This window comes from Neofelis nebulosa, chromosome 10 (genome assembly GCF_028018385.1).
Source record: "Neofelis nebulosa isolate mNeoNeb1 chromosome 10, mNeoNeb1.pri, whole genome shotgun sequence".
Lineage (NCBI taxonomy): Eukaryota > Metazoa > Chordata > Mammalia > Carnivora > Felidae > Neofelis > Neofelis nebulosa.
In genome coordinates, this window is record NC_080791.1 from 96,368,322 (window position 1) to 96,391,415 (window position 23,094).

General features: G+C 41.9%; 2 protein-coding genes and 1 long non-coding RNA gene across 3 annotated transcripts in view; 2 read left to right on the plus strand and 1 right to left on the minus strand.

Moving 5' to 3' along the window:
* Positions 1-795: 795 nt before the first annotated feature.
* Positions 796-4,676, minus strand: LOC131487741 (uncharacterized). Its single transcript, XR_009249933.1, has 2 exons — positions 4,554-4,676; positions 796-1,668 (listed from the first exon to the last, which is right to left on the minus strand). It is a non-coding gene; the product is annotated as an uncharacterized LOC131487741 (long non-coding RNA).
* Positions 4,677-4,702: 26 nt separating this feature from the next.
* ALKBH3 (alkB homolog 3, alpha-ketoglutarate dependent dioxygenase) overlaps positions 4,703-23,094 on the plus strand; it is a 33,046-nt gene continuing 14,654 nt past the window's right edge. Inside the window, exons 1-8 of the mRNA XM_058688715.1 lie at positions 4,703-4,833; positions 5,933-6,081; positions 6,388-6,491; positions 7,908-7,942; positions 10,817-10,864; positions 12,245-12,348; positions 13,849-13,937; positions 19,264-19,473. Of these exons, the coding sequence (XP_058544698.1) occupies positions 6,003-6,081; positions 6,388-6,491; positions 7,908-7,942; positions 10,817-10,864; positions 12,245-12,348; positions 13,849-13,937; positions 19,264-19,473 (669 nt within the window). The 5' untranslated portion in view covers positions 4,703-4,833; positions 5,933-6,002. The remainder of the gene's footprint in view (positions 4,834-5,932; positions 6,082-6,387; positions 6,492-7,907; positions 7,943-10,816; positions 10,865-12,244; positions 12,349-13,848; positions 13,938-19,263; positions 19,474-23,094) is intronic.
* Positions 19,365-23,094, plus strand: part of ACCSL (1-aminocyclopropane-1-carboxylate synthase homolog (inactive) like) — a 157,015-nt gene continuing 153,285 nt past the window's right edge. Inside the window, exon 1 of the mRNA XM_058688714.1 lies at positions 19,365-19,473. The gene's annotated coding sequence lies outside the window, so the exon portion shown is untranslated. The remainder of the gene's footprint in view (positions 19,474-23,094) is intronic.

Consider the following 23,094-nt stretch of genomic DNA (forward strand, 5'->3'; position numbering starts at 1 on the left):
GAGGCTGACATTTGAATAAAGACTTACCTGACATCACAGTTCATACACTTGAAATAATGTGGTTCACATGGCTCGGAGAACTCCGTGACGCTAAAGGAGAATCTGCTAAACCATCTAGATAAAGTCATCAAGAAAATTCAATATCTAGGGTCTGATGGATTACACTGCTACCAGTCCTTCACTTTTAAAGTCTCTAAAAGAACCCAGCTATTAGGCCCCAGGAAATGGCTCCATATATCATTCCAGGAATAGTCCTGTCTTTCCTAATTTGGCTTTCCTTCTGCCATGTATTTGCAGAGAAGTGGCATCGTGGCCTCAGGTAGCATATGGTTCAGTTTTTTCCTTTGTCAATGAGACTAATAGTTAGAAAATTGGATCAGTGTATGCATATAACTACAGTATCCCTTGACATGCCCTCAGGAAGTGTTAATATTATATGCTATTACTTAGAAATCAGATGTGTAAAATGATTTCTTTTTAGAAAGAAAATCCACTACTCTTTTTAGGATTAATAGGACTATCACTATCTTTCAGCCACGGAATGCTCCATACTGTGTGAGACTGACATGGGGCGCCTGGGTGGCTCAGTTGGTTAAGCATCCGGCTCTTGAGTTCAGCGCATGTCATGATCTCAAGGTTCCTGAGATTGAGCCCCACATCAGGCTGTGCACTTACAGAACGGAGTCTGCTTAGGATTCTCTTTCTCCCTCTCTCTCTCTGTCTCTCCCCCACTCACACTCTGTCTCTCAAAAATCAGTAAATAAACTAAAAAACAAACAAAACATTTTTTGTTAAAAACATTTTTTTTAATATTTATTTTTGAGAGAGACACACACAGAGTGCAAGTGGGGGAGGGGCAGAGAGACAGGGAGAATCCGAAGCAGGCTCCAGGCTCCAAGCTGTCAGCACAGAGCCCGACAGGACTCAAACTCATGAACTGTGAGATCATGGCCTGAGTCGAAGTCAGACGCTTAACCAACTGAGCCACCCAGGCGCCCCAAACAAACAAAACTTCTGACATAACTCCCTATTTGCCTTAAAGCCCTCACTGATGACTGTAACCTCTAGTGACCTCTCCTGTCCCGGATTTTTGTCCGCTCTCCACAATTTCCCCTCCAATTATATTGTTCTTTAATTGTTCCTCACAGCATACACTATGGCTTACTGGAAGATTTTATCTCGAGCAGCATCTGCTCTTGTGCTGGGCGTCAAATGGGAGCAATTCCTGTGTAGAGTCTGGGGAAGCATCCTGTCTTCCTCAACATTGTTTAGAGTTGGTGGAGACTTGAAAGCCTCCAAGCCACCACGCTGCAGTTGGCAGGTCCTGCCCCACCTTCCTCCCTCCAGCTGGGAACCGCTAAGCCTCTGGCAGTGAGACACGGGCCGGGAATTTCTCTACACAGTACCTTCGCTGAGAGCTATTAGCATGATGTGCCGTTATTTTCCTTGGATTGGATTTTCTCCGGAATTCTCAGCAGGCACTCCACGAGCAGCATATGATCTAAACAGGCAATGTTTGGCAAGAGTCTGGTGTGAAAATCAGCGACTGAAAATAGGTGCAGTGTGTAGCTCGCTCAGAATCATTCTGGTAAGAGCTACCAGCACTTAAAGCATCTATCAGTTTTGCCATCCAAGGGATGAGGTATCTGTTGAGTGAAAAGTGGTCACCTGCAGAAAGCAGGCAGTTAGGAAAGGCTGAGCTCTGGCAGGTTCTTGGAAAATGAAACAAGGCACTGTTAAATATGCAAGGTGCTAGGCCCTGCCCCAGACCTAACCCACAATCTTGATAGGCAGCCTGGAATCTTCACTTAAAATTTTTTTTAAATGTTTATTTTCGAGAGAGAGACAGCGCAAGTAGGGGGGGGAGCAGAGAGAGAGGGAGACACAGAATCCGAAGCAGGCTCCAGGCTCTGAGCTGTCAGCATAGAACCTGATGTGGGGCTCGAACTCATGAACTGTGAGATCATGACCTGAGCTGAAGTCAGATGCTCAACCAACTGAGCCACCCGGGTGCCCCTTTTATCTCCATTTTTAACAAGCATCCCCTAGCAACTCTGATGCAGATGGCCTTCCAACCATACTCTGAAATGCTCGTTTCAGAGTAGAGGCAAGGCGACCAGATCGGCACAACCGATCTGCAATTTTGGGAAGGCTGTCTCAGGTGAAGGGAAACAAGAGTGGCACAAGAGTAAAGGGCCAGGAAGAGCAAGGGAGACCAAATCAGAGCCAAAATGATTACTTACAGTTCGAGACCAACTCTGGAGCCAGCCACTTGCCCGCTATTGCTCCCAACCCCTGATATCACAACCACACTGTAACAGTTAGGAATCGAATGGGAGACAGAAACTATACAGTATAATTCAGGGGAAAAAATAATCATTATAGGGCATCACCTACAAGGGGAAAGGAAAATAATAAGAATACAGAAAACAGTAGATATAGGGAACAGCCACTACCACATCTAGGTCCAGGCAGGTGTGCGTGCACACAACACACAACACACACAACCACCAAGGAAGGCACAACTGTGGATGCACCCCCACCTGTTAGGAAGTTCAGATCTAGGCTGCATTTTTCAATGCAGGTTTCAATGCATTTTTCAATTTATCTGCTCCAGGTGAGCGTTTCACAGGGTTTTCAAGCAAAGGACGACTAGTCTCCTCAGACACAGGAGAGCAAGCTACTGCCCCTGCCCAGGGAGGTTCAGGGTGACTTGGGTGTTCAAGAATGTCAGTCCAAGTAGATGTCACTATTTCAGATTTGGGGATCCCATTCCTTCCCAATCGATGCCTTAACTTCACAAGGGGAACTTAACAAGGCTGTAAATGCCACTAACATTCCAGTCCAGCCCACAAAGATGCCAAACACCGTTGGCTGTTCTGCATTGCCCAGCCATCTGGGAGGAGCACTCTGGAATCAGGAAGAACCACTTCCTCCTCTAATGTCCCTCCAGCACCCTCTACTGTTGACGCTTAACGTCAGACCAAACTGCAAGGGAGAAATGTTCCAGGATTGCAGGCAGGGTTCTGGAGGATGGGTTTGGAGCTGAGAATGAGTGGGCTGATAACTGGCATCGCACCTCGCTTTCATTCCCTCTCTCACGGTCTCCACCACCACCCCCTGATGGAAACACAAATACTGCAAATAGAAATGGGGGAAACCCAGGGAGTAAGACTCAAAAGAACATCTTTCTAATGCTATAAAATCTCACGTATCTAGGGTAACCAGCCATCTCAGTTGCCCGGTACCGTCCTGCCTTTAGCACTTAAAGTCCTATCTCCTGGAAGACCTCTTAGTGTCAGACAAACGGGAATGATTTGTCAACTGACATGCATCCTAAAGGTTTCTAAACTTTCTCTGCATTCGAATCACCTTGAGCACTTGGTAAAAATGCAGGTGATTGTTAAAAATGCGGTTATTTTGGAAGCAAGCAGGCCATAGATTGATTTTTGAGAAATGTTCTACTTGGAGGCTGAAGATGTGTTAATCACTTTTAGGGAGTCCTCAATCCAAACTTCTTTGTTCCTGTTCCAAAACCATAATCATTGAAAAGAAAGAATGGCATTCTTTAGAAGACACAGCCAAGGTTCCTGAACCAGAAACAGACACTGACAAATTACTAGTTGATGGGGACCAAAAAAAAAAAAAAAGGTAAAAATTATAGTCTGGCCTTACCACTTTTCTCTCCTTTCAGTTCTAGGATAAATCATTTTCCTTCATTGTCACAAAGTATAACAAAGAATGATGGGTGCTGTGAAGATTAGATTGGTGGGGTACACTAAACCTCTCTAGGTAAGCAGTATATAATACAAGTCTTATTTCAAAGACTTCCACAGTGACTACTATTTGGTAGGTCTTAGAGAATAAGCCACACAAAACAGTCAGTTCGGTGCTACGTTTGCTATTTTCACAGTGTAAGACACATGGTTTAACATGGCCAGTTTAAAGATGCTTCTTAAAAACTCAGATGGGGTGAAGAGAAGACACTCTTAGTATCAATTGAATTTCTATTGTGTTTCAAGCATCCTGCTAAATTCTTTAAATGCATTACCACATTTAGCCCTCTCAACAAGAGCTATGCCAATTTCATAAAGAAATGCAGAATTCGCCCTAGATTATACATCTAGTAAATGGTGTCGTCTGGACTGAAACTGAGGTCTGTTCACTCAAGCAAAATTTGGTTAGCAGTGGAGAGCCACGGAGAAGGTGTGGTCCCATGCCTCGTTGTGTTATTGATGGAAGTGTGCACAGGCTGCAATGGGGGCACAAAGGAAGTGCATGTTACATTCTCCAGAGCTTTCAGGGTAGAATTCAAATCCTTCTACTTAGCACGTCACTACCTGGTTTCCCAACCCCGTCGCCCTTCCACCAGCCCCGCAGGTACACTGTCACTCCGTATAGACCAAGGATGCTGGAGCTTAGACTTCTGCAGTTTGGCTTTCGGAGGCCGGGGGGGGGGGGGGGGGGGAGGGTGAAGGGGGGACTATGTCCAGCGGGACCTGGGCCTGGCAAACACGCCTTCTTTCCCACCCTCGCCACGCCCCACTCCTCACCGGGCTCCACACCACCTTCAATCTGCTCCCGTCCAATCCCGGCCCGCCCACCGGCGCCTTTAGCGACCCGGCCCTCCCTGCGCAGGGATCGCGGAGCTGCCCGAACTCTGGCGGATGGCGCCGGAAGCGGCGGCGGCGGCGCGCGACGTCAAGAGGAAATGCTTGACGCCGCGGCCCCTGGTTGCGAGCTGTTGGGAGTCGGTGCTGCACCCTTAAGGTTCCCCAAGCGCAGGCGGCGGAGCGGCTCCGGGACGGCGGGGTTCGCCTCGGGACTGAGCAGGTTTGTACCTGCGCGCCCGGCTCCGCTGCTGCTTTGGCGACCCGGCCCCCCGCTCGGTGCCTGGGGGTGTGGGGACCGTCCCCGAGGACCCTTCCCGGCCTACCTCTGGGACCGCATCCCGGGGCTCCTGGAAGAGAAGAGCCTAATAATAGGGAAAGTTGCGCACTCTTCTTGAGGACCAGCCTTTTTCAGCGGTGAGAGAGGTATTGGTTCCCCTCTTAATAGAGGAAGAAACAGGCGCGGAAAGGTGAAGTCATCTGACACAGGTCATGCAGCTGGGAACTCATAGATTTAGGTTCAGAGCGAGCCAGGCTGGCGCCAGAGCCCTCGTGTTTTGTTTTTGTTTGTTTGTTTGTTTGTCTTCTGCAGGGTTCTCAAGCTTTGTATGGGGTAAAGAATCCCAGGGTGGAAGGTGGGGTTAGTTAAACAGTTTCTGGGACGCCACAAAATCATTGGGTCTAGGATGAGGCTCCGACATCTGTTATTTTCAACAGCTGTCCCCTGGCACATAATATTACTCCCCTGTGAACAGAGCAATGGTCCTGTTAAGAGCTTTTATGGTCTCGGTTGAGAGAAAATACAAACTTCCTCTACACATCTGGTAGTAGTGGAGGGTTAGTATTTGACTCTACCATGAACTCTTTTTGGGCAGATGGCAGTCTCCGTCGTCTCCCCACCTATTAAATGAGAAGGAGCTACACGCCCTTACCCACCTGGGGAAATTTGTTAAATGTACAGATTCCTGGGCCCATCTCAGCTCGGAAGATCTGGGAAGGTCTGGAAATTGGTGGGCTAAATAAGCCATAAGATGAGCTGGTAACATTTGAGAACTTGAGATGTGAAGCCTTCTTAGATCAGTAAAGAAATGGATCATAGATTCAGAACATGTGCTGTGAATCTCCCCGTTTTTGTCTTTTTGTACCTGTGCTCCTGTATGTGGGCTATGAGCTAAAATTTCATTGGCAAAAATGCCAAAAAAGTGGTTTTGATGTAGAATCTCTGATTGCTATTGAGCTTGCAAGGATTATAATTACTCCCTTAGGTAGTCTATGCTCTCATAATCCTAACTAAAAGCACTTTCCTTTTTTTTTTTAAACAGATACCATTGGGTGGTTTGAATCAGGAATGAAATGTTCTGAAAGCTGAGAGCAGAAGCCTTTTTGGTCAACATGGAAGACAAAAGACGGCGAGCCCGAGTGCAGGGAGCCTGGGCTGGCCCTGCTAAGAGCCAGGCCACTACTCAGCCAGGCAAGAACCTGTGGGGACCTTGTGTGAATGCACCTGCATTTCAGTTGATGTTAAGGAATTATTTAAAACGTAGCTGGTACTTTGATTTTCTTGATGGCGATCTTTTATTGAGGGTTGATATTTAGTATTCCTCATATTTAGTGCCTGCTCTCAAACCTTACAGTGTGTGTTTTGGGGTCTTCGACAGACTTTACTAACTAATTTCTAGATGTAATATAGATTATTTTCAAGTAGACTCTCTTGACTCTTGCTCAGTAGAGCACACATTTTGGAGTCTGGTTTGAGTCTGTTCTTGCCTTACTTTAGCTACCACTGCTAAGAGCCATCTCCACCAGAGGCCTGGTCAGACCTGGACAAACAAGGAGCATCATCTTTTGGATAGACAGCTCGTATTCAGAGAACCCCAGGAGGTAAATTCTTTTTCTCTCACAACACTAAGAGGTTTGTTTGTAAAAGCTGTAGTCACACAGTAGATCCTCAAATAGTGACTGAATACATTCGCTAATACAAGGAGCATGCAAGGCATATAATAATAATAATGAAATGTGGACTATCAGCTCCTTAGTGTATCTGAAGATTTCTTTATAGTCTGCTCCCAATTCATGGCTGTATAAAGTTCCCATTTTGGGGGCAAGGAGGTTATACCATGACTAGTGCTTACATTGGTCATCGGAGTACTTTTTTTTAAATGTTTGTTTATTTTGAGAGAGAGAGTGAGCAGGGAGAGAGGGAGAGAACCCCAAGCAGGCTCTGTGGGGCTTGATCCCACGAACTGGGAGATCATGACCTGAGCCAAAATCCAGAATCAGATGCTTAACCAACTGAACCACCGAGGGGCCCCCCCCCTTTTTTTTAATGTTTATTTTTGAGAGAGAGAGAGAGAGAATGAATGCGTATGCATGAGCAAGGAATAAGCAGAGAGAGAGAGGGAGACAGAATCCTAAGCAGGCTCTGCATAGTCAGTGCAAAGCCCGGCAGGGGACTCAAACCTACCAACTGTGAAATCGTGACCTTGGCTGAAGTCAGACGCTCAACTGAACCGAGCCACCCATGCGCCCTGGTTATCTGAGTTCTAACAGTCCTAAACCCTTGCTGTCTTTAGTACTAGTGTAGCAGGTGCCTCTGGAATTGGATTGAAATTTTCAACTACTACAATGCCTGATTTTTTAGCTTTTTTTCCCCATGGGGGAAAAGTTGTAGGAAATAGTGAAGATTCACTGTTTTTTAATAGCATGGGAACATGTTATTAAAAATCAGGCATTTTGCTTTAGTAGTGCTTGTAAAAATAATGATTAAGACTTATTTCTTCATGTATCTTCTATTTTTAAAAATATCCTGAGCCGCCTGGTGGCTCAGTCAGTTGAGCGTCCGACTTCAGCTCAGGTCATGATCTCACAGCTCATAAGTTCGAGCCCCATGTTGGGCTGTGTGCTGACAGCTCAGAGCCTGGAGCCTGCTTGAGATTCTGTGTCTCCCTCTCTCTCTGCCCCTCCTCCACTTATGCCATGTCGCTCTCTCTCTCTCAAAAATAAATAAACATTAAAAAAAAAAAATCTCCTGGAAAGATTTTTCCAGAATTACTGGGTGCTTGGAAAATGGATTGATTCTACTTTTATTATTTTTTCTTGCCCCACTAGTAACTGTGAAGTAGTTCTAAGAAAAGCAGACACGGGTCTCTAGTGGCATAGTAAGAGCTTGGAATAAAAAAGGATAGTTTTAAACTTGATTTATTTTTACCAGTAATGAGAGGATATGATAATCCTGCAGGTAAGCCTTTCTGAGGATTAGGGATCATTCCAGAAGTAAAATCTGCCTGTTCCTTGCAGGTAGTACGCAGAGCCCCAGAGCCACGAGTGATTGAGTAAGTAATTGCTGCCATTCTGTATTTTTTGCCCGCAGTAAAATGGAGAGCCCAGATAACTCACCCAGTTTTTTTCCAGCTGGAAGGAAGCTAATGGCCCAATTACTGTCTTAATTTTAGGCTGGGGTATTTGTATCTTAGACATCTTTAAACTTGGTCTTTTGGGAAACCTTTCACAATTTGCTAATGGTGTGGAAAATGCCATAAGATGCCTGTACGTTGATCTCTGACTTGTGTAGGTTTCTTGACCCTGTTTCACTAAGATATCTGCAGACAGTAAGTGAAAACATCTCCTAGGTAGAGACAGAGTGGGGGCACTGGATGGTTCCGTTGGTTGAGTGTCCACCTCTTGATCTCAGCTCAGGTCTTGATCTCAGGTTCGTGAGTTCAAGCCCCATGTTGGGCTCCACGCTGGGTGTGGAGCCTACTTAAAAAAAGAAAAAAAAGACAGGGACGTTTTTTTCCTAGTCATTAAAACCTGGATATTTGAGAAGACTTTAGTTAGGTACTGTTCGACTAGCAATGCTTATGAAAGCTGTTAGAAATCTAGAGGGCTTTAAATGTTTACTTGTTCCAGAGCAGTTTAAATTCTTAAATTGATCTGTATATAAAATAACCTCTTTGATTTATAATTCCTCTTATACTGATCAGCATATAAAACATTCTTTTCCAAAATTAACGAAAGATGCTTTGACTTCTCTTTTCCTGCTTTTCAGTTTCCATCTGATGTACATAAATTGCCAGTAGAAAGCATCCTTTTATTTATTTATTTATTTATTTATTTATTTATTTATTTATTTATGTATTTTTTTAATGTTTACTTATTTTTGAGGAAGAGAGACAGTGTGAGTGGGGAAGGGACAGAGAGAGAGGGAGACACAGAATCCAAAGCAGGTTCCAGGCTCTGAGCGGTCAGCACGGAGCCCGGCGTGGGACTCAAACTCACAGACTGCGAGATTGTGACCTGAGCCAAAGTCGGACGCTTAACCGACTGAGCCATCCAGGCGCCCCATGCATCCTTTTATTTTAACAAATTAGCGTTTGCATGTTATTGCTCATGAACAGTCTGTTAGTCTGTTTGGCTATTTGCAGGTCGACTTGTATAGCTTAGAAAAATGTGAAACTAACACGAGGTCATCATACTTTGAAAGAGGGTATCAAAGTTGTGGCCTTACCACTAGTTAGCTACGTAACGAGTCCTTAGGTAAGTTAAGGCCATTTCTCAGGACTTTAGTTTCCTTGTCTATGATATTAGGATTTGGACCACATAGTCACTTAAGGCAGAGTGTGGTAGCTCTAACAGTCTTCGATTGTTTGTAAGTACCAGTGTGACATTGCCTTCATTGGTGATAAAGAGAAGAAACAAAACCATGAAACCTATTACGAGGTACATGTGGGACATGCAGGCTGAAAAAATGGGCAGTTGTGAATATTCAGGTCATAGCAAAATGACAAAACTTCCTGTTTGATCCCAGCATTTGTTAATTCTAGTTATGTAAAGTTAGCTATGTTAGATTTTTATTTGATAACCAGAAATGTCACCCACATTTGAACTGAGCCAGTTTCTTAATGTGGCCCAAAATACATCATGCTGAAACATTGTGTTCACACTATGGGAAACTATAGGCCGCTCATTTAGAGACATAATAAATGTATGTGACAATAACTCTGCCTACATTTTGGCTCAGAGGGCCTTGCACAATCTGCCTGAGAGCCCAGCTCACAGATCATGAACTTCTGGCTCGCATGGCAGAGGGTGATGTGAACACTGTCCCTTTATATTATTTTCTGTAACTTACCCCTGTCTGGGAGGATCTGACACCGTTATTCTGGCATAGGAACCTATGCAGTCTGGGTGTCTGTTTTCTCACTGTGGACCTCACCACCTTGCACATCTGGAACAGTTTTGTACTTTTGCACATTTGGTTAAATTCTGAGCTTCTTACTGCCCATCTACTATGTTCTAGGCACTGGGAAACAACGGTAACCCATTGCTTGCCCGTCAGTAGCCCACAGTCTTGTGAATGAAATAGACATGTAATAAGGTAAATTGCAGTAGTGTATATTTTGAAACAGTAGACTTATAGTAAGGTCTACTGGTAGCATGGAGAATGAGATGGTTAACATTATTTGGGTGGATTAATGGTCAGGAAAGCGCTACAGGAGGTGAGACTGAGCTGAGATTTTGAAGGATGAATTAGAATTTTCTGTGGGACCAAAGCTCGGGTGGGTTGGATTGCGGGTGCCAGATGACGGAGGAGGGCGAGGGGGTATTCCAGCTTGTAGAAAAGCAGGATTAGAAATACGGTAGTGTATTCAGGAGATTCCAAATAGCAATGGGAGGATCACGAGTGGGTGGGAGCTGTCAGGAAGTGGAGCCACATCATGGGACCCTTGAAAAGTTGGTGGGGAACCTTTTTAATCAGGCAGGAACCTCATTAGACATGTATCTGAAAGCAACAGCAGCTCATAGCCCTGAGATGGACTTGCTTCCTGTTAAATGCACCTATCCCAGGGTCTCCAAAGGGATATGCTGTTTGGTACCCCTTCGTGTGATAGATTTCTGGACCATAGCAGCCTCAATTGTGGATGACATACAGAGGGGTAGAATCAGAATTTATTTTATCTCAGTTTTTGTCTCCATGGCCTGATTCCATCAGGATTCAATTCCCGGTGACATCAGTGGTCTGCCACCATCTCACTCTTTGTCTCGCTCGTGGAAGAAGGTGGGGTTAGGGCTCCCTCATAGTGCACCCTCGTTGTGAAATCATTCTGGTGATCAGGAGTTTGGGAACTGCAAAGCACAGCCCTTCCACTGGGTGGAGTGTATTATTTTGCCTGATCCCAATGAGTCTGTTTTCTTGATTTATGTAGCAGAGAAGGTGTGTATGATATCAGCGTGTCACCCACAGGCGTATCTAGGTAAGTGAATCCTCCCTGGAAAGTTCATAATTATTTTTCAGTTAATAGTCTCTTAAAATGTTCTACTCCCTTACTTGAGATAGGTAACTTCTGCCTCTGAAAATCTTGGGGAGTGAGACTTTGGTAATATCTCTTTTTATATAACATTTCTGATTCCAAAACATTTTCATAGCCTCTCTGTCAGGTGTAGTAACTATTCTGCAATTTTTCAGGTGAGAAAATGAGACCCAGGGAGATTAAGTACTTTTTCCTAGTACCACATAGTAACTTAAAATTACAGGTGACCTAGCCTCTACTTCTGTTCTTTGAATGCTCCATTTTATTCCTATTATATTACATTATATATATCACTTCATTTATTATCGCATTAATCATATTACTACATATATTTTCATATGTGTTACATTATGTTAATCTTTAATCTACATGAGTAAGTTAATACCTTAATCTACATTAAGGTAGATGTCAATAAAGTTAAAGCATGTGCAATTTAGGGTATAGTAGGCATTAATCATTATTAAAATGAAAATTTTGGAAGCATCCCCTTAATGCATGAGTTTGCTAAGTCACTATAAAATAATTTATTTTAAATGGCCATTTAAAATAAATATATCAGAACTTGCATATCTAAGTGAATTGCTTAGAAAGAGCTTCAGAATCTCTTTTAAGGCAAGTTTAACAGTCACACAAGAAAACCAGTTGCATTATTTTGGTCGCATCTCATTGTTAAACAGGTATGGCTTCAGGTGCGTTTTGGCTCTGAAAAAATCAAAGTCACCTTCAAAGAGTGAAGTTTGACAGAATGTTCCAAGGGCTTTCAGAACAAAGAAGGATACCCAAAATGATTTTGAGCTGACTTGGCATTAATGAAATAAGTGTATATTCAGTGACAGAAAGAACCCTCATTTGGAAGTGTTTATTTTGATACAGTCATAAATGATCGTTTTCCCTACAACTGGCATAGTCTCAGAAGACAGCCAATTGTTAGAATAACACAGGGCCAGGCATTTTGTTAGTTTACTTTTCACAGTGAGCCTGTGAGGGGGATATCATTTTTGTGTTACAGGTAGGAAAAACCAGCGTTCTTAGAAGTTAAGTAATTTACCCAAAGTTTCACAGCAAGTGGTAGGGGAGCAGTATTTGAAGCGTGTCCGTAAAAGCCCTCATGCATTCTTTTTCCTTTATTGCCTCTTACTTGTCTTAACGTGAAAGTTTGTTTCACATCTGGAACATCATGTCCTGCTTGCCATGGGAGGTATGGCAAGATGAGTTCATCTACCCATGAAAGGAAGCATCCAAATTAACTGACTTCACTAATGGTTAGAGACTAGCCCATCTTTTCTGTGTTCTTTAGTTAATAATGGTTCTTTCTTCATCAAGGGTGTGTTTGTATCCTGGCTTTGTTGACCTAAAAGAAGCCGACTGGGTATTGGAACAACTTTGTGAGGTTGTTCCCTGGAAACAGAGGACCGGCGTCAGAGAGGGTAAGCACATGTCTGAGATGGCGCTTATTGCCACCTGGTCTCTCTAGAGACACCGTTGCTTCTTTCACCGCGGCCAGTCTTAATTAAACAGAAGAGTAGGGATTTGCCAGCCAGAAGGGACAGGGAAGAGTGTTCCAGGCAGATGAAAGAGCAGGTGGAAGGCCCAGAGGTCAGAGAACAGGGCAGGAGCCAGGAGGTGGGAGTTCAAGGAACCAGAGCATATGTGGTTTGGCTGACCTGTGCTTGACACACTTCTATCTTTTTGAGTTTGTTTGCTACCATTATTACTTCAAACAGTGACAGCTTACCTCTTTCTTCATAGAAACCTCCAGAGCTTTCTTTTTTCCAAATCTGTTCGGCATATGTTCTTGTATGATCCTTATTGCCAGCTTTTTATCCTCATTTTAGTTTCAGTAGAAGAGTCCAGTGTCTTTCCATTTCAGCATTTGTACTCTCCTGAACTTGTAAAGATGACAGGACTCGGAGCCTGCTCCTCCGTGGTCAGCCACAAGCAGCACAGCTGCTGGACCAGAGGTGTCCAGTGGAGGGCGTCTATGCCCTAGCGTAAAATTTCCTGTCGGGCACATTGTGTGAATTCAGATTTTCTGTAAAGAAAGAGGCAGAGTATACTGGCTTCATTTGTGGGACTTGGAAGTCAGAATAGGAGTCTGCTTTTTCTCCTTACTCCCAGAGATTCCACAGCAGTGGCAGACTTGGCTTTGATTGCTGGCTTTGTCATTCAAAGTAATTGTTAATTTTAGGCAAATTACAGTTACATAGTTTTCCAATTCTTGGTTTTCTGGTCTGTAAAATGGACTAATGATAATACCTATGTTGTGATAATTAAGGGAGGTAATGCATGATAAGTGCTTAGTAGAATGGCTGGTGCATACACAGTAAGCCTTCAGTGAATGTTAGCTGCCTTTATAATTATTGTTCTTATTGTAGCAGCTGATATCAATTGTGGGAAAAAATAGTAGATTGTGGATAACCCCCTACTAAATATATTGAATATCAAAAACTTCTGACTACAATCAGCTACATACTATGGTTGGTCAGAGCACTTTTTTCTTCATCAAAATCAAAAGGTGGCACATGGATGAAAAGTTTATCTTGTTTCTTATACGGATGTTGGTGCCACAGATTCCTGCCTATGAGGGTTCAGACTCCATATCCTGCTTTTTAGACCTTCTCGAATCTGAACCTTTCTGAAGTGTGACTCCACCCTTGTTTATGTCATCACTGATGCAAAGGAGTCACACGTACTCTCAGAGCTTTGCCAATACGGTTTCTGCCAACATACCTTCTCTTGTCTTCTTTCTTTGAGCTCTTACCCATTCTTCTCCTGAAATCCCATGTCCTCAAGGTGGAACCGTGGGTCAGAGCCCATCTTTATCTGCCTTTGTATTTCTCATAGCTTCTTGCACATTGCATGGTGCTCAGTAGGTACACCTTAAATAGCGTTAAACCATTTCAAAGGCCCTGTATTTTCTTTCTCAGATGTAACTTACAAGCAACCAAGACTTACAGCATGGTATGGAGAACTTCCTTACACTTATTCAAGAATCACTATGGAACCAAATGCTCACGTATGTTGGAATGTTGTTGGTATGGTTTTATAGACTGTGTACTATAAGTGTAGAGTACTATAAAATAACAGTACTATAAAATAGCTTGCAGAGTTGCATGATGGTTCCTAGTTTAAAAAATCCTCTGGGTTCAAACACTGAGTCTTTGTGCTTGTCACTCTTGATGTGCTTTTTGATCTAGAGATAAACTCTGAGGATGAGAAAAAAATTGGAACTAGAATAAACTGGAACCAGACTCAAGGATTTCAGGAAGAGGAACCATTTCTTCACATCCCTCCCTTCCCCCAGCTTTTCTGGCCATAGCCTTCTGTGTACACCCTTGTACACGTTTGCTGTGGAGCCAAGTTCTTATGACTGGCCAGTGAGGTCAGAACATCTCCTTCCATTTCTCAGGCTCTTTTGCCATTTGTGAAAAAATCTGGTATTTTTCTTGTTGACTTTGTACTCATTCTGTGGCTGTAGTTCTTAGACTTACATCTTATCGTTGCTTTGGCTTATTTCTTATTTCACATCTTTTGTTTTTAAAAGTTTCCATGACAGTAGACAAAGAGATTCTAGTATATAAATGAAGCTTGTCCAAAGGATAAAGTTAAGGTCCAAGAAATAGCTCCCTGTTTAGTTCCTGGAATCTTGCCCTTTGGCAAATAATTTTATGCTTTATTGAAAGAGACTTTGAAGAAAATGGAGTTTTGCTTAATGGCTTTGGGATACATAGAAATATGACACATTTTAGAGCTTCTAGTAATTTGTTGTAATAAACTACCACTTTACTAACATGTTCAGGGACAGAATATTGATGGGGATGGGAGTGGGGACATGGCTTTTTCACATAAGGAGATAGCTGCATGCTTTTGTTTGTAGGGCTGCATTTAGAATGTGACCCAGGGAAAGGCTGAGACCCTTTATATCTGAGGTTGATTTGGAAACATGAAGAGAACGAAATGAGATCAATCCAACAGATGGCTGGCCACGTTTCTGTCAGAATTAATTTACCTTCTTGTCAACAGCCATAGCAGAGAAGTTGAGGATTAAACAGGCTCTGGGGAAGAAGTTCTTTGTCATCATTTTAGCTCATCTTTTAAAACAGGATTTCTCAACCTTGGTGTTACTGACATTTTGGGCTGGGTAATTCTTTGTTGTTGGGCTGTCCTGTACGTCGCGGGATGTTTAGCAGTATCCAGGACTTGTACCCAGTGGATGCCAGAAGCACTCTTCACCCAGTTGTGACAACAGAAATGACTCCATACATTGCCAGGCATCTGCTGGGGGCGGGCGGAGAGGGGGGGCAGAATTACCCTTGGCTGAGAACCACTGCTTTAGAATAAACATAAGGCACATGAGATATCCTGATAGAATGGCTGTTTACGCTTTGAGGACTTTTTGACAATCCTTCAAGAGAATTTTTTAATGACAGTCTTTTTCTTACAATGTATGTAATATGAATTTATTATTGGAAATTTAGAAACTATAGATAAGCATGAAGAATATTAAAATTTTGGATAATTCTTCCACCTAATGTTTGGCTCCAGTCTTTTTTTTTTTTTAGGTAAATATATAGAGTTTTTCTATAAAAATAACAATTAGGTATACTGCATTTCATTTAACTATATCCTTAACATATATCATTGAATAGTCTTTTACATCGTATTTAATAGCTACATAATATTCCATAATCTACGTGTACATACCCTAATTTATTGAAGCAAGCTTTTTTGTTAGATGTTAAGGTTGTCAAATTAGAATTCTTTAATTTGAATTTGGCTGGCTTATAACTTTGTATTTACTGCTAACAGATTTAGTTTGTTTATATCCCATCTTGAACAAAATCAAAAGAGATGCCTCTTTCATAGATTTTTTTAAGGGTATATGTGTGTGTTGGGGGTTCTTGCTTAATTTTAACTTTAAAAATTATTATTACCTCAAGCTTAATAACCCAAAGCACAGAGGCAAATTCAGTCAGAGGTTATTAAACTTCCTTTAGTCTTTTTTGACCTAAATCTTATATGAAGCCGATGTGTGAAAACCAAGGAGTGCCTTGACTGGCTGGGGTCCCCCCAGCTTGACCCTTCTTCTGTCCTCCCATAATCCCAGAGAGACACCTCTGTGGTACCTAGGACTGTGCAAAACACTTTGAAATCCACTGAATAGGTCCTTTTACTTCTGTGATTCATATTTTCTCATACTCTTTTCCTCAAATGTCTTTTAAGGATAGAATGCCTTCACTGAACGGTGAGATGATGCTGAATTTTAATTTAGACATTCAGTTCTGAGGGATCTGTATATAGAGTATTGGTTGGAGAGTCTAAATTAATCCTCTAGTTCATTATCCCCTTTTTTCTCCTTACTTCGCCACCAAAAATAGCCAGTAAAAATATATACCCACTTAGAAACATAATGCAAACTTGGAGTTATCACAGTGCTCAGTCCCTAAGCAAGTCAGGGAAGTGCTAATTAGTTTCCCAGTCACATTGCAGAAAAGCTATCTTCCTCTTTTATTTCTGGTTTTTCTTGCTAGGTATATAATTCTAGCATCTGATCTTTATCTCCGTGAAGATAATAGCCATAAAACAAATAGGAAATACAGCTTGCTAACATTATTATGGAATTTCACTTTGACATTTATTCTCTTGAACATAGGTTAGTTTAATAACATTTATGTTTTACTGATGTGAGTTTGGTTTGTTGTTGTCATTGTTTATTTTAAAAAATCCTCTGCTTAGAATGTAATGTTCATATCCATAATAAGGAACCCCAGTTTACCACAATTTCTACATCACAGCAAAGCTGAGTGATTCCTTGGCAGTTTTACCTGACAGTAGCCATGGGATATACTTAGAATATTATGCTTGCCTTGCTGAACGTGTATTCCTTCACTGCAGTACATTGAACATGACTTTGAAGGGATTTTTTAAAGTAGACTCTGTGGATACCTGGAAGGGTCCACTAAATCCTTTTGGGGAGTCTACAAGTCAAAACTATCTCTGTAATAATACTAAAACTATATGATATGTGACACTTTCACTGTGTCGAATTTGCATTGACGATACAGAAGTAATGGTGGATAGAACTGTTGGTATCTTAGCATGAATCAGGGTGTTGTTGCCAGACTATTATGAGTAATCACAGTATTCTTCCCCACCATGCACTTCCAGTTTAAGAAAAAAAAAAAAGCTGATTTTATTTAAGAATGTTCCTCAAAGCAGTAAACATTACTACTTTTATTAAGTCTCAATATTTGAGTTCATCTCTAATAGTTTGATGAAATGGAAGGTATGCATAAAGCACTCCTGCTACAAAGCCAAGTATAATGGTTGTCAAGGAAGAACACTTGTGTGATTGTTTAAGCTATAGCTGAACTATCTGCTTTTATCATGGACCACATTTATTTGGAAGAACAACTAACAGACAAACTGTAGTTATTCAGACTTGAGTATTTGGCAGACGTAAATGAATGAAGTGACTGTCACTTCAAGGGGAACAGTAGATATGATTTGTTACTTATAAAAGTTGAGTTTCCAAGCAAAATTACTAATTTGGAAAAAGTCATATCTGTCACTTTGAGCCTGACCTCTTCCTATTACTTAGACTTTTCTGATGAGATCATTGGTAATATTAATGGATATGATTTTTTATATCGTATAATGAAATGTGTCAGCAGGAGATCTGCATTACTCATTGGATCAATATTTTCCACATGACCAATACTTGATATTACAGAATCATGCAAGATTAAAAGACTCATTCAAAGTGCAGTCTGGCCCAGTGGATTTAAATGTAAGAGAATATGAGAAGTTTATTGATATGGTTTCAGATTCCACACTGTAACTAACCTTTAAGAAATCAGTACTTGTTGAGTTTTGGTGTAATATCAAAGAATATCCACAGTTATTTGGAAAGGCTGGAAAAGACTCCTCCATTTTCTAACTACGTATCCGTGTGAAGCCAATTTTTTTCATATACTTCAACAAAAACAACAGATTGTAACAGATTGAATGCAGAAGCAGATAGGAGAATCAACTCTCTTGAAACAAACATTAAAGATATATGCAAAACAGTGCCACTTTTCCTGCCATTTTTTTTATATTGGAAGATACAGTTATTTTTCATAAGATAATATTTGTATTAACATATAATGGGTTTGTTTTTTTTTTTAATGAATTAACCAATAGTTTATTTTTTTAGTTTTAATTTTTAACATGATAAACATCATAGCTCCAGCCCATATAAACAGGTTCTTTGGGGGTCCTCAATCACTTTTGATAGTGGTGTGAGAACCACTGTCATAAAGGAAGCTCTGTAATGCATTTGGGGTTTCTTGGAGAAAGGACAGAATTCTAACAACTAATACAGCCATGCTGATTGTAACTCCCCAAGTACAGCATAAGGTCAGGGGTCATAGCTTCCTGTAGTATATGTGGCAAGACTGTGTTCCAAATATAAACTACATACGAGAACTGGGTGCTCAGGAGACAGGGCTGTGGAATCTGTTTAAACTGTATGTAGTTCACAGCCCATGTATTTATCAAGGCCACGTCATGATTCCATTCTGTACAATGTTTTTTCCTTCTAGGTTCTATTTTTAGGAAGGTAGCCACTCTGGAAATTATTAAATACCTTTTTAAAAAGCAATTCTGTCATTCACGATAAAATAGAAATCGAATGAACAGAGAGCCACCCAGCAGAAAAGTTGTTTGATTCCTCAGACTTCAGTCTGTATCTGCCAACTACCTGGCAACCCATCAGCCACGGCAGCAGAGCCCAGACTATTCCACTCTCCTTCTTAATGACTCACTGAGGTGACTGCCCTGAATATAATGACACTTGCTTCTTTGTGGGGTCATGTATTTAACACAGAACAGTTGAGATGGGTAGAAAGGCTTGGTCCTCATGATAGTGCTGTACCAAATTTTAGTACCTTAATAAAATGATAGAGGTCAATTTGCTTCAAAATAGAAATAATGGGGGCGCCTGGGTGGCGCAGTCGGTTAAGCGTCCGACTTCAGCCAGGTCACGATCTCGCGGTCCGTGAGTTCGAGCCCCGCGTCAGGCTCTGGGCTGATGGCTCGGAGCCTGGAGCCTGTTTCCGATTCTGTGTCTCCCTCTCTCTCTGCCCCTCCCCCGTTCATGCTCTGTCTCTCTCTGTCCCAAAAATAAAAAAAATTTAAAAAAAATAGAAATAATGGGAGGGAATTAAACTATTCCTCTTGCCATTGGTTATTGCATTCCAAATGTGTTTTGCTTATTCCATGGCCCTGTTGATTTAAGACTGACTTTGCACTTTCTGTTTTACATGTGGCTGCCCCTTCTCTTGGCCTGATGATTGCAGTGGCATCCTGTGCTGCTCACACTGAAGGACCAGATTGAAAAGAACACTGGCCACACCTTCAACTCCTTGCTCTGCAACCTTTACCGAAATGAGAAAGACAGTGTCGACTGGCATAGTGACGATGAACCGTCGCTAGGGAGATGTCCCATCATTGCTTCGCTGAGTTTTGGTGCCACACGCACTTTTGAGATGAGAAGGAAGCCCCCACCAGTGAGTATCCTCTTTTTTTTTTTTTTTTTTCATGTTCTTCCTGCCTTCTAATATTCTGTGAAAAAAGTAGAGTTCTTAAAAGCTGCTGTTTTCAGGTTTAGAGGGTAAGAGTACATGTTTTGTTGTTGAAACATGTTCAACTGATCGCCTACCCCATGGTTACCTTTTGTCTCCCAGAGTGGCCATTTATTCATTCATTCACTTATCCAACAGAAATTGCTTGCCATGTGCTAGGCTTCGGGGGCTCATTTCCTTTGGTGGAAAGAACAGAGATAGCTCCTGTCCTCATGGATACAGGGGATAGACAGATGTTACTAATTACTGAAATGAATGAAATTATGATAAGTGCCGTGAACGAGGGGCTTATAAAGGGAAGACTCGAGCTGGGAGGTACAAGACTGGAAAGGAAGAAGGCATGAGGAAGACACCCCTGAGGAAGGCTTCATTGTAAGTCTTCTTGGCAGTGTTGCCACCTTTCTGGAAGGGAACATCGTGAGCATCCTCATTGCCTTCTTAGCCATCTTCTGAAATACAGATGAACCTGTAATTCTCTCAGAAGAGGAAGTTCAAGCCAAATTCTCAGAGATGGTTGTCCAAATTCAGGGAGAGAAGCAGTAACTAACCATAATAACTTTAGTTTTCCGTCCTGGGTTTTACGTATGTTACAGGATATTTCAGGGACACTAGGAGTTTTGACTTTCTTAAATCAAAAAAGTATAAGATCCTAGGATTAAGATAGGTAGAAAGGTAGTAGAAACTCAAAGAAAAGAGCAAACCTCTACCAAATGATCTTATTATCTTTGTGTCTTTCTCTTACCAAGGTTCCCAGTCATTTAGTTTATAACAGTAAACCAGAGCCAGTCAGTGTGGAAAGGCTTATAAGGCTGTGTTTAGCATATGACCTAATCCAGACCAAATAATTATTAGCCTGCCAGTGCTCATGTCTGTTCTTCATCAGATATGCTTCCTCTAAGAACATAGTTAATGGACTGGGCTGCTTTCCTGACATGTATTTCGGTTTCCAAGCATGGTATTTTGAAGCATATTGTGTTATTTTGCATTTATGCCATTAGGCAGCTTTTGTTGGTATAATTTCCCTTGATTAGGTTTTCTTTGCTTTGTTTCTTTGGTCTGTGCTAGCAGGGGATTGTCAATTGCCAGTGATGTATTGAGTGAACTTGCTTCTGAGCAGTTTGGCCTTCCCAGTTTCATTGGTGATTGATTAGCCTTCTCCTGTACCAGGGGGAGTACCACTTGAGAAGCAGACGACCCAACCTTTGCCATACTCTCTTTGGATATGGTTATGCTTTTATATGCGGCCTTCTACTCGGTGAAAACCCAGTCAGATAAATTACATGAATAATTCATCCTGCCCTTGGTAAGGCTCCTGTTATGTGAATAGCAGAGGAACACCACATGTTTCATTTTTAAGTTCAGATCCTCTTCTCAAGCCGGACATAACCACACCAACTTTTTGTCAAGCCTGGTCCTGGGATCTGGCTGTAGCAGTAATTGAGTAAGATGAAGTCGTCTTTTCCCTCCTGGTGCTGTGCCTTCCTATGGAAGTCACCCTTCCATCTCTCCGAGTGGCACGTCCGCTGGTAGAGCCAGCACGATGTTTGGGATAATCCTCACTTGCAGCCGTACAGGTATTTTCTTTGTTGCCAGGTAGTTACTTGTGCAATCACTGTTTCTTTACACACATACATTCACATACACATACACACCACCCCCTTCTTAAAAACACTTGTGGCCTGTTTACAGATTTGAAGCTTAAGGATTCCCAAAGCATGCTTTCTGGATAATTAGTTTTACTGTAGAAGCAGTTTCCAGTCATTAAGCATTAGCAGTGTTCTTGTGCCCAGAATATTCCCATTCCATTTCCCCTCCAGGCAACTGAAGGTCTTCATTTTCGCATATAAAGACATTATTCGTGGCCATCAAGAGCTATTTCTTGGTAATAAACCTCACTTATGTTATAGGTTAACGAGTAGATGGGTAATACAACTACCACACAGCCTTGTGTCGAAAGCAACCATTTGGAATAAAGATCTCTATTTGAGGGAGATGGCCCATACTGAAGGTTTATCTTTTGAAGTCTTACAGTTTATTTTGAGGAGTGTAGTGAAAGCACAGGTCATGAAATACTAAAGATGTGGTAAAGTCCCTGTAATTGTCTGCTAGTAGCAAGGGAATCTGCACTACACTCATGATGGCAGATTTGATAAAAATATAGACCTAATAAGTAAGAAAATTCGTCTGAGATCTTAAAGTTGGCTGAGAAAACAGATTTGGGAAGAAATATAAAGGTGTCAATGCCTCACCTCAGACTATTGACTGTAATCAGTTTTGGCTTCCTGCGTCATCGTAATTATCATTAATTTTGAAGTAATTGCATGTCCTTTCAATTCTGGCTTTTGTTTAAAATAGGAAAATTGAATACATATTAAAAAAAAATTTTTTTAAAAGGTTGGGGGGGCGCCTGGGTGGCTCAGTCGGTTGAGCATCCAACTTCAGCTCAGGTCATGATCTCGCGGTCTGAGTTTGAGCCCCGCGTCAGGCTCTGTGCTGACAGCTCAGAGCCTGGAACCTGCTTCAGATTCTGTCTCCCTCTCTCTTTGCCTCTCCCCTGCTCATGCTCTGTCTCTCTCTGTCCAAAATAAATAAATATTAAAAAAAATTTTTTTTTAATGGGAAAATTGAAGGGTGCCTGGGTGGCTCAGTCAGTTAAGCGTCCGACTTCGGCTCAGGTCATGATCTCACAGTTCGTGAGTTCGAGCCCCGCATCGGGCTCTGTGCTGACAGCTCAGAGCCTGGAGCCTGCTTTGGATTCTGGGTCTCCCTCTCTATCTGCTCCTCCCCTGCTTATGTTCTACCTCTCTCTCCTTCAAAAATAAATAAAAACATTAAAAAAAAGTTTTTTGTAATGGGAAAATTGAAGGTTAATATATTGGGAATTTTAAATTTTTTTTTTTCAACATTTTTTATTTATTTTTGGGACAGAGAGAGACAGAGCATGAACGGGGGAGGGGCAGAGAGAGAGGGAGACACAGAATCGGAAACAGGCTCCAGGCTCCGAGCCATCAGCCCAGAGCCTGACGCGGGGCTCGAACTCACGGACCGCGAGATCGTGACCTGGCTGAAGTCGGACGCTTAACCGACTGCGCCACCCAGGCGCCCCAATATATTGGGAATTTTAATCATGCATTACTGAACCCAGTTTATTTAAAAATGGCTTTCCCCCCCCAGAACCTGTAAGTTCAATTCTTGGGTAAACAAGACCCAAGTTTAAACTTTTGGAAAGACTTGTTCAAGTTTTTTAACATAGATTTCAAAAAATTCAGGGCTCCACAAATCTAGCTAAACTAGAAGTGCACAGAAGCCTTTCTTTGAGTTGACAGCCTTAGGGTGCATCATCTTTATCTTATTATAATGATCTCTTTTCTGAAGGATTGAAAGGAAGTGGTTATTGCAAATCTGTGTCTACTTTTCTTTCTAAACTCCAGTGAGAGCTCTGAGAACATGACTCATGATTCATACAACTCAAGGTAAAAGCATAAATTAAAAAGCATAAATTACGTTAGTCTTCTGTGTAGAATTTGTAGGAGTCTGACTTTCTGT